We start from the raw sequence: 16,925 nt of genomic DNA, 5'->3' as shown, positions 1-16,925 counted from the left end.
GGCCCTCATTTGCATATAGTCTTTCAGCCTGGTGGTAGATGTCCTTTAACCCCCTTAACGCCGCAGCCCTTTTCCGTTTTTGCGGTTTCATTTTTCACTTCCCACCTTCAAATATCTGTAACTTTATTTCTAATATTTATTTCTTTCTAATATTCCATGCCATGTACTGGGAAGCGGCAAAAAAATTCTAAATGCAGTGGTAAAAAAAAACACATGTGTTCCGTCTTCTTGTGGGCTTGGATTTTACGGATTTCACTGTGCGCCCCAAATGACCTGTCTACTTTATTCTTTGGGTCGGTACGATTTATATAGGTTTAATGTTTTCATAGATTTAAAAAAAAAAATTAAAACCTGGATTTTGCCATCTTCTGGCGCTAATAACTTTTTTATACTTTAGTATATGGAGCTGTGGGTGGTGTAGTTTTTTTGCGGATTTTGATGACGTTGACAATGTTATCATTTTTAGGACTGTGCGACCTTTTGATCACTTTTAATTTTTTTTAAAAATGGCAATAAAGTGCCATTTTCGACTTTGGGCACAATTTTCCTTTAGGGGGTTAAACGCAGTGGAAAACTTATATTTTGTTAGATTGAGCATTTTCGGACGCGGCGATACCTAATGTGTTTATGATTTTTACTGTTTATTTATATCAGTTCTAGGGAAAGGGGGGTGATTTGAGTTTTTAGGTTTTTTTTATTATATATTTTTTTTTAAACTTTAATTTTTACTATTTTGCAGACTCCCTAGGGCAGTGGTGGCGAACCTATGGCACTGGTGCCAGAGATGGCACTCGGAGACCTCTCTGCGGGCACTCGTGCTGTCTCCCAGGCACAGAGTTTGCCAGACATGGCATCTTCCTGCAGTCTCAGACAGTCCAATAGTAGTGCCCTGCTACTTTAAAGTGACTCCTCCTGTGCTGCTTGGTCCTGTCCAAAGAGCGAAAAGGTGTGGACAGGGTCAGATTGGAGCTCCAAAATTCTGGTAGCAACAAGTTTGGTACTGCCTAAATTGCCGTGTTGGCACTTTGGGAAAAGCTAGTGTTTTTTAGGTCTCATTTTGGGCGCTCGATCTCTAAGAGGTTCGCCATCACTGCCCTAGGGTGTCTGTAAGATCCTATCATATACTGCCATACTACAGAATAGCAGTATATGGGGATTTTACTCCACATACATTACAATGTGCTGATAGCACATTGTAATGCATGGGTTAACCCAAAATATCCTCGGGTCTTCGTGAGATGGCGACGGATCGCCGATCCCCAATGACGTCACGGGGAGCGGCGATCCTCGGAAAGATGGCGGCACCATCTTTTTGAAGCCGCCGGCAACTCTGCCGGCGGCGATCAGCAGTTAAACGCCCGCGATCGGTGCTAGTAATATGCAGCAAAGACTTACCGGCTGTGGAGAGGGCTTGGCCGGGACCCAGCGTGTGACGTAATACTGTAATGTTACATTAAGTTTCATCAATACATCACAAAACACCACAGCATGAACAATGGAGTTTAACTCAGCAGTTGCTTCTCTAAAATAAAGATAACCCATGGGAATAATCTTAAGATGTGATTTTAGGCCCCTTTCAAATAAAATTTGTTTGGTCTGATATACATCCCCATAGACACCAAATAGTGTCTGGCTGCGGAATGTTAGCACACTCGTGTTTCACCATACCATTGGTGGGAAAAAGGATCATGCTCTATCTATTCCCGTAAGTACGGCCAGGGACCAGGTGTCCCATCCTGGGCGTAGCACATGTACGTATAATTAGGAAGACCGATTCCCATCACAGAGCCCTTTACTGTCACATGTCTAGAAGGTTTAGCTCGATACAGTTTCCCACCTTACAGGCTCTTGTAGATACATTTTTACTTCACCGTGTCCTCACTCATATACAAGCATAGCTACACACATAAAAGACCAAATGACACTGAAATGTGTTAAGATTTAATGATCTGTGTATAGAGGAGGTCACCTGGTACATAACATACATTCCTGTGTGATGGAAGGAGAAGTAATGTCCCTCCCGTCATAAGTAACTGAGGTTAGATGGGTAAGGCTTCCCTTCACATACCCGACACTTACAACGCAAAAGCCACAGAACAGGAGCAATCTCTTGTATAGAATCGGCCTTAAAGGAACCAGTAGTAAAAAAAAAAAATAAAAATCACTACAGATGTCAGGTGGCGTGCATAATTAGCAGCCCAGAACACCGGACATCTTGTCCCAATGCTCCGGGCTGCCAATTATAAGTTTCTTTTCTAGGTGATCCCAGCGTGTCAAGACAAGCACCGGGATCAAGATAAAGAGGAGCAGAGGAGAGTATCTGTCACTTATTTCCTTTAAGATGCATTTTAAAAACACAATTTTGTTAAAGTTCCTGATCCAAAATAATACAGAAAAAAAAAAACAAAAAACAACCACACAATGAACTAAAAATAGTAATACAAGCGTTTGTTATTGCTGAGGCGTCATGGGTTTCTTTTTGTGGCCACGTCTCTGATACCTCTGGTAAGGACCACGGTTACCAGGATGGTGACCCCGCTGTTGAGAGAAGTGCTGCCTATGGTCTACAGTTGATTCGCCATATTCTTCGTCAAATTTTGAGTGTTGAGGAAAGGGTCTCTGTGGATGGTGATGGTGCCTATAGGGATAAGACATAACATTGATGGCCCCTGAACATGGCGCCGTTTGGTCTGAGAAACATTGGGGTGGGAGGGAAATTGATCAGAAGTGGAAACCAGAATGGTTCTGCTCTCAGACACTTCTGATAAATTTTTTTCTAAGAAAGACTACAAAAAACAATAACTAAAGCACAAAAAAAAAAAAAAAAAAAAAAGAAGAACCCTCACATCCAGGCCTTATGAAAAAAAGTGTCTAAGGACAGCGGGTGCTTGTCAAATATGCGATCAGGCTGAGCACCACTGAGCGCTGTGGGGGATGTTTGCCTTGTGTTTGTAAATGAAAGGCACACGCCATGTATGAGCGCAGCCTCACTGATACACATTTATTACTCTCACATTACTCACCCATTATAATTTCCAGCGTAAGGTGAATACCTTTGTTGTGGTCCCCTAAACTTCCCCCCTCCACGATTAAAGGACGGTCTAGAATCCCACGATCCCCATCTGGCATTAGGATTGTGGTAGCTGTAGAAAGTGGGAAATATTAAATCACACCATTAAGTATATCTAGGGGTAATACAAAAAAAAAAAAAAAAAAAAAAAAAAAAAGAAATTCAAGTCTCTTCATACTTTCCTAAGAATAGAAATAGACTATTGTCTATAAGAATAGACAACATTTTTTTGTGGCCAGATAGCTCCTCCTTCCCCTATAGTCATTCAGAGGCCATGGTTCTCACTGAACGAGGCATCTAAGGGGTTACACTTTCAGTTATGTCTGATTTTTGCCTTTTTAGTGGGCAGTCACATGAATCACTGTGCTGTTATACTAATAGGGAGGTAAAGAGTTGTTCACGATAGCTGCACTTGGTACAAAACGACGTTCAGGAATTAGGTGCAGCACTGACCCTGGTGCCCAGCATTGGCTAGAAGTGGCCTTACAGTTTTTATAATATCTACACCACAAGTAGGGACTCAATATTAGGGGACCCCTCCTCTACATGACTGATTGTGAATGAGGTGCCCACTAACTCTGTAGAGTCCTCTCAGTGTGTATTCACACGTTGCAGTTAAAACAGTTTATAAGCAGCTTTGATGCGGTTTCAGGACGTGTTCGCACATTCCATCTGAAGTGCGGTTTGAGGCGTTCTCCAGCCGGAAGAAAGAGGGGCTTGGCCCGATAAAGCATGCGATTGGTAACAAGTGTCCTGCATGTAAACAATCCAAAATTCCTCTGCTCATTCCCGAGTTTTAGCCTCTCCGTTCCGGATTGCAATGCAATCCAATCCAGTCTCTTAGAGCCGAACTGTTCTAGTTGCCCATGGCAACCAATCAGAGCTCAGCTTTCATTTCCCCACAGCCGTTTATGAAATTAAAGCTGAGCTCGGATTGGTTTCCAAAGACAGCTAGGCCAATTTTACCTCCAATTAATATGTGTGTGAATGCAGACAAACCACAAAAGCCGACTGCGATGCAGTAGAGTTGCAGTTTTAAATGCACCCAAATAGAAAGTTTTCCCAAAGCCACAATAATTCCTCTCACAATAATTACTAGTGGCGACAGGACAGCCAAAGGAAAGCAGAAATGCGGTACCGGAGCGGTAATGCTACATGAACGCAAGAGCCATAAACAATGGACCAGTGCCGCAGGCAGAGGAAAGGACTTTGCCTGTAAACATGGGCAGGAATTGGGCCTCCGCATACAATTTTGGGCAGTGTATGTGAGCCCGAAGAAATACATGGAGCTGTATGCTAACTGTTAAAAAATGGCTGTCCAAAACCTATGTGCAAGTATCCCAAGTAACATCTCACTGGTGCTTTGTAGAGACCATGTAGACATCCGCACTGATAATTTATACTGCTCTCGCACAGCCCAGCTCCTGTACACGTCAGCAATCCTATGCTTTACCTTCTATAACCTCTAGGCCTCGCGCACACAAGCATATTAGGACCTGTGACCCGGCCACACAATTCGAGGGTGTATCACTGCCCCCGGTCACACAGCGTCTCACTGTACAGTGACCGAGCCGAACAGCCACAGCGCAAAATATAGGACATGTCCCATACAGGCAGTCCCCTACTTGAAGGAAACCTACCACTTTAAAATGACACTTATAACCCACAAATACCTAGCAACAGCCCAGGGTGAGCCGATGCCAGAGCATATCTTGACTATTTGTAGAAACTGCTGTAGACAAACCCCCCTTCGACGCACCACCATATCATTATTATGAGGTGCCAGAGACCTGGTGACGTCACCAAGCTCTCGGGCACACTCGCGCCTGCGCAACATCAAATTTTTATAGCGGCCGGCTTCGGACTTTTGCTTGCATGGTGCGCACGATATGGTGGTGCCTGGAGGGGGTGGGGATTTAAATATAACAAATAAAACAGTTTTACACGGAATACAGCAGTTTCCTTTAAGGACCCCCAACTTACAGATGACCCCTAGTTAAACGGACCTCTGGATGTTGGTAATTTACTGTACTTTAGCCCTAGTCTACAATGATCTGCTATAACTGACGTTTTGAGCATGTTTTTGGGCTGTTTTTAAGCGGTCCATTAATTAAAACAGGTCAAAAATGGATGCGTTTTTAAAAAACCCAAGTGTTTGACACCCTACTTAAAAACGGCCCAAAACTCCACATGTGCCATCACCCTTATTCTTCTTACTATATCACTCACATGCAGGGTCAGGGATGTCGTACTGTGACGTTTAACAACTGCCCCAGACCAATGGTAATGCAGTTGTCATGACAAATGTAATGTTCACCCCCTAGTGGTTGTTTATCATTACTACAGGCCGATTAAGATCTGGATGGATGGGTACCACTTCCTTATTGGTTGGGTCCAGAAATTGGCAGGAGTAACCCCCCCCCCCCCCCCCCCCGCCCAATCATTAAGACCAGGGGTCCCCAAACTTTTTACATAGGGGGCCGATCACTGTCCCTCTCAGACCGTTGGAGGGCCAGACTGAAGTTTAAAAATAAAAAAAATATTAATTAATTATTCCCTATGCTGCCCCCTCATAATTAATTATTCCCTATGCTGCCCCCTCATAATTAATTATTCCCTATGCTGCCCCCTCATAATTAATTATTCCCTATGCTGCCCCCTCATAATTAATTATTCCCTATGCTGCCCCCTCATAATTAATTATTCCCTATGCTGCCCCCTCATAATTAATTATTCCCTATGCTGCCCCCTCATAATTAATTATTCCCTATGCTGCCCCCTCATAATTAATTATTCCCTATGCTGCCCCCTCATAATTAATTATTTCCTATCCTGCTCCTCATAATTAATTATTTCCTATCCTGCTCCTCATAATTATTTCCTATGCTGCCCCTCATAATTAATTATTTCCTATCCTGCTCCTCATAATTAATTATTTCCTATCCTGCTCCTCATAATTAATTATTTCCTATCCTGCTCCTCATAATTAATTATTTCCTATCCTGCTCCTCATAATTAATTATTTCCTATGCTGCCCCTCCATTATTATTTTCTATAATGGCCCCATAATCCATAATTTCATATATTAGGGCAGCCACAATGTTTCTACTGCTGTTTTAAAAAAAAATAATAAAAGCCCTGCACTTACCTCTGGCTCCCGCGTCTTCTTTCTTCGGGCTGCTGCCGGACAGGAAGCGGTGCGCGGCCGCGTGATGACGTAAGCACGCGGCCGCGCATCCAGGTTCAAGGAGCGATGTGCGCCGGGGTTGTCTTCCGGCCACATCGCTCCACCTGCAATAATAGTGCTCGAGCGGCCGTTTCCGGCCGCATCGAGCACTATTCAGTGACGGGCAGGAGCTTCCTGTCCGGATGGACGGAGGCCCCGGCCCGACTGCCGTACTGGAGCGCCAGCCCGGGGGCCCCCAAATAACAAATCCGGATCCCGGGGCTCGGCGCTGGATGGGACGGGGGCCGGATAGAAACGGTCCGCGGGCCGTAGTTTGGGGACCCCTGATTAAGACCAACTGTTAGATCTAGTTTGGGGTTAGAGTGAGGTGCGGAGAAGCTGGAAAGGGGTCCTGTCAGAGGGTAGTAAAGCTCGGAGTCAGGAGAATTTTGGAAAGAGTTGCATGGTTACTGTGTGAGGGCCCTGCCCGAGAATACCCAAAGTTTGTTTCTGCGATTAGTTATTGGGTTCGGCCCCGGTTCAGATAAAAAAAAATAATAATAATAAATGTAACCACAATAGTTACATGTCTGAATAGAGTCTGAACATATCCACACCCTGCAGCTGGGATCGGTGGATGGTTCATGTTGGAGGCCACAATACCAATTAGTGCAGAAGAGAACTCACATAAAGCAGCTGCTGCAGGGAAGGACAAGCTGAACAACCACCACCATCATCTCACTGCAGGCCATTTACCAGCTTGTAACCAAGTATTGTGCCTCCATTATATGGAACCAACCAACAATACCTCCATCCTTTGTATCCCTGCTGCAATACACCGCACAAGCACATCAAGGGCCCTCATATACCATCAGGCCAGGGACACTATATACAGAGAGTGCCCGGGGGAAACTACCACCACGTGCTGCCTGAGCACCCAGGAAGTTATAGCGGAGAGAGACCCCAGCTTGCTACGCGATATACCAATAACATCACAGCTGGGCACAGTGGAGGAGTCACAAGCCACCAGCCTCCCTGTTACAAGTATAACCACCATCATCACCTCATTCCTGTATCATACCAATGTCCCTCCTGCAGGCTACATTTCTTGATTTTTTTATTTTAATTGTCATTTTTTTTTGATTATTTTATATTTATTGTGCCTTTGAAGTGGCTTTCCCACTAACTAAAGTTAGGCCCTATCCACTGGAAAGGGCATAACTTGGCCATCAGTGGGGGTCTCAGTGGAGAGATCCCCGCAGATTGTGAAAAGTCGCTCCTCAGACTAATGGAGCAGTCGGCCACGCACGACCGTTCTGCTCCATTAATTTGTACGGTGCTAACGGAAATTGCCAAGCGCCGGCAAACCCAGTTCGTGGGAAAACCCCTTTAATAGATTAAAAGTTACATTATACTTTACCAGTCACTATGCAAGTTTTTTTTTAAATAACATTTTCTGGCTTCCCTGTAAACCAGTTTAGTTGGATAATTACCCATGAGCCTCTTGTTGCCTCCCCGGATGAGAGAAATTATTCTTTTTTGGGAAGCGTCGAGGGTTTGTCGCACGAGGTTCAGCTAATCCAGCACTGCTTTAGTAAGAAGAAAAAAAGATTAATAAAGGAAATGTCTACATTTTATAATGAAGTTGACGAAAGTTACACAACACCATTAAGAAACTTGTAGCAAATAACATCTACTATATTATCATGGGGCGAACATCACAGGTCTGTAACCTAATGAATTCATGACTGTATGCCCAATGTATAGAGACGTTCACTCAACGCACTTCAAGTGCCACAAGTCACTAAACGGATGTCTGACATCTAACATGTTAGTTTTACATCACCGGGTACCACCTCATCATTCCCATGGCTGCTGACACTTCTGGTTTAATTTGGGACCCAGAGAAAAGTGCTGCCACTTCTCAAGTTCTGAACTCCCCAGCTCTTATCTGATACAGAAAGACCAGTTGAGTAAATAGTTTCAAATCGTACGTTTTTGGTTCAAAATAAAGGGTCTCAATTTTGGCAGGAAGGTGTAGGAAAAGTTTAGAAGGGATTGTAGAACAACTTGCAACTTTATTGTAAGTTGATATATAGATATCTATCTATATCATGCACAAATGTCCAGAATAAAAAAAAAAAAAAAAAAATGGCCACGATTGACTTCAACGCTGATCAGTGTAATCCATACTGCAATATTCTCAGATATTATCAGATTGACAGACCTTGCACAACAAACTACATCTGACTGCACTCAGACAAGGAAATTTTTCATGGACACAACTCCTACCTCCGTATTCACGTTTAGCAAAAAGACACACACTTTCATTATTAAACCGGACAATAGGTTCCCATGACCTATTAACACAGTTTTTACTACCCCCCACCCCCCAAAAAAAAGTTTAAAAACAAAAGCATATTTCCTATACTCAGAAAATGAACTTTGTAAGATCACCTGGCACACTGCCAGAAAGAGCAGAGTTTCCCCAAGGGTGTGTTATCCATACAGGCAGCGCATATCTCAAACTTATTTTTGCTGGGATCTTGTTCATTCCTCTGTCCCTTCAGCAAAGCAGAGGATGACCCTGGAGGGGGGGGGAATGAGGCCCATAAGTGCAAACATGAGCAGAGAGATGCACTACCTTGCATGAACACACAACCTTGGGACTCTCTTCCTTTGGCAGGGTCTTGGATGATCTTACAAAGTTCATTTTCTAGGTATAGGAACTATGCATTCCTTACCAAAAGCCAGGTTGAAAAGAGGACAAACTATGTAATGGCTCTCCACTGTAGCAATATGAAGAGGAGTTCTCTAGACTGGACAGCCAATTTATTGTAGTTACTTACCTTTCAGTTTTGCCATTTAGAAGGTCATTTAGATAATTTTTTCTTTCTATAGAGTGTCCACGGCTGTTGTTGAACTCTGCAAAAGAAGGAGTATATGCATGTTCCTTCAACAAAACACAGAAATCTAGTTTGTTTCAATATAGTTTTTCGGATAAATTGGGGAAGCAAGGATAAAACTACAACGCCATGTGGCGCTGGAGGCCTGAGGCCCCATCATATGGCAGTGATCTAAGCACACAAATTGCAGCCAGGTCACGGCCCCCCCATAAAGGTCTGACACCTGATGAGCACACAAGGTCAGAGCCAGGCGGATCCAGACAGGATTGGCGGCACAGCCACTTAGCTTCTCATGGAGATGGAAACGCTCATCCTCAATACTCCACCTGGACATGTGTTTAAGGCCCAAGTGTCATCCTGTTTCAGGGCTAAAAGACAATATATAATGTAGATGGATCTACCATTTTTTATGTATAGCTTGCCAAAGGAACTAATTAGAGCAACATTTAGGGGGATTTGTGCTATTAAATGAGACCAGTCAGCCACAAACATTTGTAAGGGTGGACCAGTGAAGAAGCAGAGGTGCCAAAAATCACTGGTAAAAGTGTTTTAGTATGACTGGCAGCGAAACATAAAACCAGACCAGTGCAGAGGATCTCACATAGTGAACAATCTGATGGAATTTTATTTTTTTCAGTAAAGCCCAGACACCATACAAAAAATAAAGTTCACTTTACAGAATTTTTCCAAAGCAGGGCAGACACCTTGTCCACAAAATAGGTTTTAAATGGCACCAAAATGTGCTTTAGCTCTGTGCGCTTACAACCTTTACATACAAAGCCTACATAACTGTGCTTCGCCGGTAATATACTCACTTTCTATGGCTTCAGAGGGCTCCATGCTCAGCACATCGATCAAATACCTAGAAGAGAAGACATAAAATGAATGACCCGATTAAGTCAACTTTCAACTGCATAAACAAAGTAAAGCCGCAGCTCTATGCAGTAAAGAATAACAACTCCAAGCCCTAGGTAAAGCAAGGATGGGGTCCCCCACCGATTACCAAAATAGATGATCAAAGATGAAAAGGGACAACACCAAGTACTTCCCTTCCTTTAACAAGTGGGGAGGTTCTTTGGACTGGTCTTTGTGATACAACTTTAGAAAACCAAATAATCTACAACAAGGATATTTGTGTTCACCAAATAATCCTGCTCCTAATCTAGAGGACCCCAAGAAGCCAATAATTATCAATACTAGACCACAACTATATACTTCAAAACTAAGTCAAAGAAAAAAATGTAATCTTTATTACCAGAATTATCATACAATTCATCACAAAATAATATTTTTTAATCAGACGTATTTTGTGATGAATTGTATGATAATTCTGGTAATAAAGATTACATTTTTTCTATGACTTAGTTTTGAAGTATATGTTTGTGCTCCAGTGGAGGTCTAGTATGGATAATTTAACAATTTTGCCTGTACTGTATATGACTAGAGAAGCAGTCACACGTGTACACTAAAGCTTCATTCATATCAAGTGTGCTACTCATTTTGGTCGCTCCCATTGCATCTGATTTCATCGCAACTAGAGATAAAAGGAGCAGAGATTTGCGTTTGGATTTTGCCGCACGACCTGAATAAGTTGTCAACCGAACTGCTGATACACCAGATTGCCGCCCCTAGCTACTAGACATGGATATGATTGGTCCTCAACTTGCAGGATATTAGTCAAGCAGCCAACCCCGCAATACGTTAGGCTCAGCTCATCTCTAATCACAACCACTGCCCCATACATTGGGCCCTGATCCAAGGGATTGTCAAGTATCCAGGAGCTCTAGCGATTAGATGATTATGATGTATCTGGTCTGAATTTTTTTTTTTTTTTTGGGACAAGCGTTCTGGAGTGGCTGTTATGGCAGAAGACCCTGCGTTTAATGAGAACAGAACCTCAGACTGACACAGGAGTCCATCTACACAATAACGCCTTGACCTGGTGACAAGACAAATATAATGATCAAGTTGGCCAAGAGCTTCTGCCCGGCTCCCAGTCTGGTTATCACTGTGGATGTAAGGGTACATTCACACCACGCATGTTCACCCTGGCAAACATAGAGCTGAGCGCCAGAGAGGAAGAGGGGTAAGCACTGCTCACCCCTCCTCTCTCCATAGAGAAGGGAGCTGCTGGCACAGTAACATGGCGTTTATGTCACCATGCAGAGACAACGTGTACTCACCACACAATGACCGGGCTCAATAGATGTCAATGGGGGACTGATATGCGAGAGCACATCAGCCCCCCCATTACGTTTGAGTGAATGAGCCTCAAGATTAGACATCTGCCAGACACTGCTTCCCTTACAAGTTTCTGCTATAACTCACCGGCAAACTAAGTATCCGGTCCTGTTCAGTCCATGAGTACAATGAACGCCGACGAGTTTATCTGAAAAGAGAAACATTATTCATTCATGGAAGGGATTCCCGTTCCGTGCATTAGGCCGGTGTCCGGTCTCTACAATAGGGATAATGCTGGCCACATATCACATCCAGAATCTATGGTGTAATTAATGGTTTCCCCCCTGTGGGACTACAGACCTGTATCATAATCACACTTTTTTATTTATTTTTTTAAATGTACTTGTTGATTTTTCAGCATTAAGTAAACCAACCCTAACATGCAAAATAGGTCACAGACCCAAGCCTCCTCATCCCAGCCCAAGAATGATCTCTCCTAACAGTATCACTACAGTCAATGCATTACTGTGTTTTCTTGCCCGTCCTGGGTTCTGTTGGGTTCTATGGGGAAACTCCTACAAGTTGCCCTTCCTGGTAGCACCTTGCGGTGACAAAACAGTTTCTAAAGAACGATTGTACCCGCTTCTCCTTGCTCAGGGAGAAGTCAATGCGCATTATAAAAGAGAGTTTGTCCATAAACATTTGTGTGGGGCTGTGCCAGGTTTGGAGAATGCTTTTGCAGCCTACCACTGCCATCAAAAATCGCAGACAGCCTTTAGTGCTACGCTGAGTTTCTGTGCCCACATATCTGAAGATTCCCCAAAAAGGGGTCTCTATGGACGTAGTTCGTTAAATGCCTGGAGGCAAAGGCCATAATTAATGGCAGAAGGGTTGGATGACCGGACATCTCTGGGTAGCATCTGCTGAAAGTCACTTAGAATGGACTTTGCCTACATGACATTAGTCAAGCCAGCGTGACTCCTTAGGCCATATTTAAGCAGTGTTCAAGGTTCCTTTGCTGTGTAATAATGACTTCCCCCAGAATATAGGACATTCGTGTGATTTGTTGATGTTCTGGATTACAGCTTGGTGATAGGCACAGAATTATTTAATGTTACAACTGAGGACAATCCATAACAGATACAACTATTTGGACTAGGATAGTATTTTGTGCCCATACAATGCAATATGCACAGACAGGAACTTACCGTTCTCTGAATTCTGAGTCAGAAACTGCGTTACGGTGCTTGTAAACTCCGCAATAACGTTATCACTAGGCACTTCATGTCCGATTGTGAAGATCTTTGAATACTCTAGTTTTTCAGGCAACTCCTGTCATAGAAAATACAGTGAAGTGAAGGCTCTGTATGTATATGAAGATGAACATAGGTGGTGTGATGAGAGTTCTTCATAAACCCCTTTGTTTACACGCTAGGTTGCAATTGTATGCAGACAATGTACAGGCAGTCCCCTACTTAAGGATACCCGACTTACAGACAACCCATACTTACAGACAGACCCCACTAATCTCCAGTGAAGCTCTCTGGATGCTTTACAATAGTCCCAGACTGCACTAATCAGCTGTAAGGTGTCTGTAATGAAGCTTTATTGATAATCCTTGGTCCCATTACAGCAAAAAATGTTTAAACTCCAATTGTCACTGGGGCAATTTTTTTTTGTCTGGATCTACAATTATAAAATATACAGTTTCGACTTACATACAAATTCAACTTAAAAGCAAACCTCCGGACCCTATCTTGTACGTAACCCGGGGACTGCCTGTAATGCAATTACAGCGGGGAGAAGCTTCTCAGGCGTTTAGACATAAAGGCTTGTGATCAGGAACCACATGTTTTGCATTGAGGTTTCTATACGCAACCTTAATGTTTTTCATGGTGATCTTGTGTGTATTCATCAATAGCAGGAGCTGGACCTGTCCAGATATAACTGTGGTGAAGCAAGGGTTCTGTCACACGTGGCGTTTGTGTTGCGTTTACAAAAGCAATGCATATGCCACATGTGGCCACGCTCTTAAAGGGGTTGTTCCTACTTTGATTATTATCCCCTAATAGATTAAGAATAGCAATCTGAATAACTGGGGCCAACTACTCGGACCCTCTCTGATCAAGAGAGAAAGAATTTAACTAACTGGTGGCACGTTGATCATTTACTTTGCTGCTCCATTCAACACTAGGAGTGCAAAGCACTCAGCCATCTCCGACACTACCATTCACTGTCTAAGAGAGTGCAGGAGATACCGGAGCGCTGTGCCCTGCAAATCCTGTCACTCTCATAGTAAGCAATGGAGCGGCAGGACCCATGCTTGACCTGCACCTTCATTCAATCAAGGAGAACAGGACTCTCACCCATCTGATTGCCATCCCCCCTATCCTGTGGCTAAGGGATAACCATCACATTTGGCATCATCCCTTTAAATTGCACAACTATTGACATACCAAATTTTGCCCAATAGAGAAGCTTAAAATAGTTTGCAAGGAATTTCCATAAACCCCATACAGGCCCTGTAACAAGTGGGATGTGTAAGAAATAACAGCAGCTGTTGAATGGATTTACCCATGGGGAGTAGTATCGCTTGGTGCACGTTAAATCCACAACCAGCCCAAGTTCTTCGTTTTGGTTCTCAACTTCCTTAATAAGATCCGTTGGGGAAAATCTCTGCCAAGGTGCCAGTCTGTGATCATATCTCTGGAAGTAAGAGGAGGGACATTCATCTAGGTATGATTCCACAATAATAACAGATAAAGCTTTCGGGAGGATCAGAAACTTACTCTTGTTAAAGGGACTTTAAAAGCAATAAAACGTGTTCCGGGGATGCGTTTCCCAACTGGAATGTAATCTGTCCACCTGCAAGGGACGTGGGATCATTAGTAACAGAGTTAATAGTCTTTACAAATCAGGGTTCATGCTTGTAGAATGGAAAATTTTTACTTTAAAAGGACATCTACCACCAGGATTAAGGATAATATGCAAATGAGCTTGAGGGGCTCTAGGCTCCATAGGTGTTAATGCAGTCTGGAGCCCCTCAGGCTCATTTGCATACAGTCTTTCATGCTGGTGGTAGATGTCCTTTAAATGGATCATGTCACCATATTTAGCCCCTTATCTGGTGTTTAGTTCAAGGGCAGTTCACCAAGTCTCAGGATGTGTATCCAATTTCTGAAAGACCCCTTTAATCAAACTTTAACCCCACAACACAAAACTGTCCTGGGATGCGGTAACAAATCAGTCGTAGGTGACGGGCGACCACACACAGCGCAGTAGTGGCTGCAGATCTGCATGTAACATGACATGGGGATTTGCTGCATCAGTGGTTATTGTAGGGCCACTTACCTCCCCTACATCCCTGAAAGCGCCCCCTGATGGTGACTCCGGGGCACACACCACGTGTAGCTTTCCACCACATGCCGTATACTACAATCCTACATACAGCAGCCCAGCCCTGTGCCGGGCAGACCTCACTTGTATTCCCCGCCGCTGCCCCCTCACCGCCCCCGGCCATGTATCCCGCCCTCACCTGTCCGGTAACTTCATCTTGGACATGGCTGCGGGCTGGAGGTGGAAGTGACACGACACCGGGATGCGGAGAAACGAAACGCGAAACTTCGCTAGCACACACACTCCCATGTAGAGCACACCATTACAGGGCCACGTCACAGGCGGCACGCACAGCGATGACGTAGACGCGCCGGCCGGGAGGACGCCATGTTTGTTGTGGGCAAGGAGAATAAGACACCTTCATATCATTCATTATTGATCACATGATCTTGTGCTTTAATGTTCGTATAGAGTATAGTGCCCCGGTGAATGCCCCCACACTGACCCCAACAATTTAAGTGTCCTCACATAGTAATAGTAATCCCCCAAACTGTATAACCCCTCTGTGCACTCCTTACATCACCTACTGCGGCCCACCAATATATAATGTCCCACTCTCAACCCTTAACTCTACTAATATGGTCCACCAATATATAATGCCCCCGTATATGCCCTTAACTCTCTTCTTATGTGGCCCACCAACATATAGGGGCTTATTTACTAAGGGTCCATTTTCGTCAGGTTTCCCGACTTTTCCGGGATCGCGCAAGGAGAATTCGAACAACGCGCAGGATTTAACATTTAAAATTGTGTTGCAAGGCAACCACTTACATGCACCGGGAAGAAGAAGGTGAACTCTGGCGGATCTGATCGGGGAAGCGACACATGCAGGATATTGGGTGCACGCTCGTAGTGAATCGCGGCAGACTTCATCCTCGTCGGACATTCTGGATAGGGGATCGCGCAGGGACCGGGTAAGTAAATGTGCCCCATAATGTCCAACTCTGAACCCTTAACTCTACTAATGTGGCCAACAAACATATTGGGGCTCATTTACTAAGGGTCAGCGGACCGGAAAACGTTGGATATTCCGACAATTTCAGATTTCATTTAAAAGGGTATTGTGTCGCATGCGACACAAATCGGGGGGTGGGCCGTCGGGCGATCCGACGGATTCGGACAAACCGCAGGATTTAACTAAAAAATTTGTGTCGTAAGCCAAGCACTTACATGCATCGGGAGGAAGATGGTGAACTCCAGCAGACCTGAGCGGGGAAGTGACACATTCAGAAAGTCAGGCGCACGATGTAAGTGAATCACGGCACAGGGCATTGTCGTCGGACAATGCACTTTCGGGAACTCCTCCGAACTGGGTAAGTAAATGTGCCCCATTATGTCTCCCCCCCCCCTCATGATTTTAGTCACACACTGATGCCCCTTTTTCATTTAGCCCCTCTCCACTTAACCCAATTATTTATCACCCATCCAATAAAATCATTATGACCTCCTGTTCTGTGCCATACTTCTCACTGTGCCCCCTGCTCTCATATACTCTCCTCTTTTCTTCTTGCTGTATAATAAAATCAGGTACTCACCTCTCCTCGTTCCCCTGCCTCAGTTGTGTGTGGGAGTGATTGTCATCCGTAGCAGAAGCTTAATGGTGATGCACAGATCTGATGACATTGGGGCTCATTTACTAAGGGTCCAAATCGCGCACTTTCGTCGGGTTTCACGGCGATTTCAGATTTGTGCCGAATTGCCCCGGGAGTTTGGCGCATACGATCGGATTTTGGCGCATCGGCGTCGGCTTTCACGCGACAGAAATCGGGGGGCGTGGCCGTCGGACAAAGGATTTGGAAAAACACAAAAGAATTTGTGTCGCAAGATCAGCACTTACATGCATCGGGAATAAGTAGGTGAACTCGGTGCAGTAGCGACACCTGGTGCACGGACCTTAGTGAATCCCAGCAGACCCGAATCCTCGGCGGAGAACGCGCCACGGGATTGCGACTGGAGCGGGTAAGTAAATGTGCCCCATTGTGTTCAACTCCCAATGACACAGCTGGGGTTCCCGGACACCACCTGGGTCAGTGAAGCAGACCCTGAAATCTGGATCTGTCCCACCATTTCCAGGATGGTTGGGTGGTATTCTATGGGGCACATTTACTTACCTGTCCCTTGGAGTTCACAGAAAGTGCATTGTCTGACGATAATGCACTTTGTTGCGCATCTTTAAGATCGTGCGCCCAATATATCTTGCATGTGT

The 16,925-nt window shown here is 44.4% G+C and overlaps 1 protein-coding gene across 2 annotated transcripts; it reads right to left on the bottom strand.

The window, feature by feature from the left end:
• Nucleotides 1–1,928: 1,928 nt before the first annotated feature.
• DUSP11 (dual specificity phosphatase 11) lies at nucleotides 1,929–15,062 on the bottom strand. Of its 2 annotated transcripts, none has more exons than XM_072148817.1 (10): nucleotides 14,859–15,062; nucleotides 14,113–14,188; nucleotides 13,898–14,029; nucleotides 12,532–12,655; nucleotides 11,471–11,531; nucleotides 9,958–10,004; nucleotides 9,086–9,161; nucleotides 7,730–7,825; nucleotides 3,024–3,143; nucleotides 1,929–2,638 (listed from the first exon to the last, which is right to left on the bottom strand). In XM_072148817.1, the coding sequence occupies exons 1-10, from the start codon at nucleotides 14,966–14,968 to the stop codon at nucleotides 2,452–2,454; spliced, it is 1,029 nt and encodes a 342-aa protein (XP_072004918.1). In that variant the 5' UTR covers nucleotides 14,969–15,062; the 3' UTR covers nucleotides 1,929–2,451. The 2 variants fall into 2 exon arrangements, with proteins under 2 accessions (XP_072004918.1, XP_072004920.1); XM_072148819.1 differs by having other exon boundaries at nucleotides 7,730–7,822.
• Nucleotides 15,063–16,925: the final 1,863 nt, after the last annotated feature.

Source organism: Engystomops pustulosus, chromosome 4 (genome assembly GCF_040894005.1).
Source record: "Engystomops pustulosus chromosome 4, aEngPut4.maternal, whole genome shotgun sequence".
Lineage (NCBI taxonomy): Eukaryota > Metazoa > Chordata > Amphibia > Anura > Leptodactylidae > Engystomops > Engystomops pustulosus.
The sequence above is the reverse complement of the archived record's forward strand: the minus strand, read 5'-3'. Positions and strand labels throughout refer to the sequence as shown.

Excerpts from the sequence above, each read along its gene's own strand:
- DUSP11 (XM_072148817.1), bottom strand. The coding sequence starts at position 14,968 with ATGGGAGTGTGTGTGCTAGCGAAGTTTCGCGTTTCGTTTCTCCGCATC. Across the intron at positions 11,532-12,531 it reads GACTCAGAATTCAGAGAACG|ATAAACTCGTCGGCGTTCAT; the intron begins GTAAGTTCCTGT and ends TTCTCTTTTCAG. Across the intron at positions 7,826-9,085 it reads CTAAATGGCAAAACTGAAAG|CAGTGCTGGATTAGCTGAAC; the intron begins GTAAGTAACTAC and ends TTCTTACTAAAG.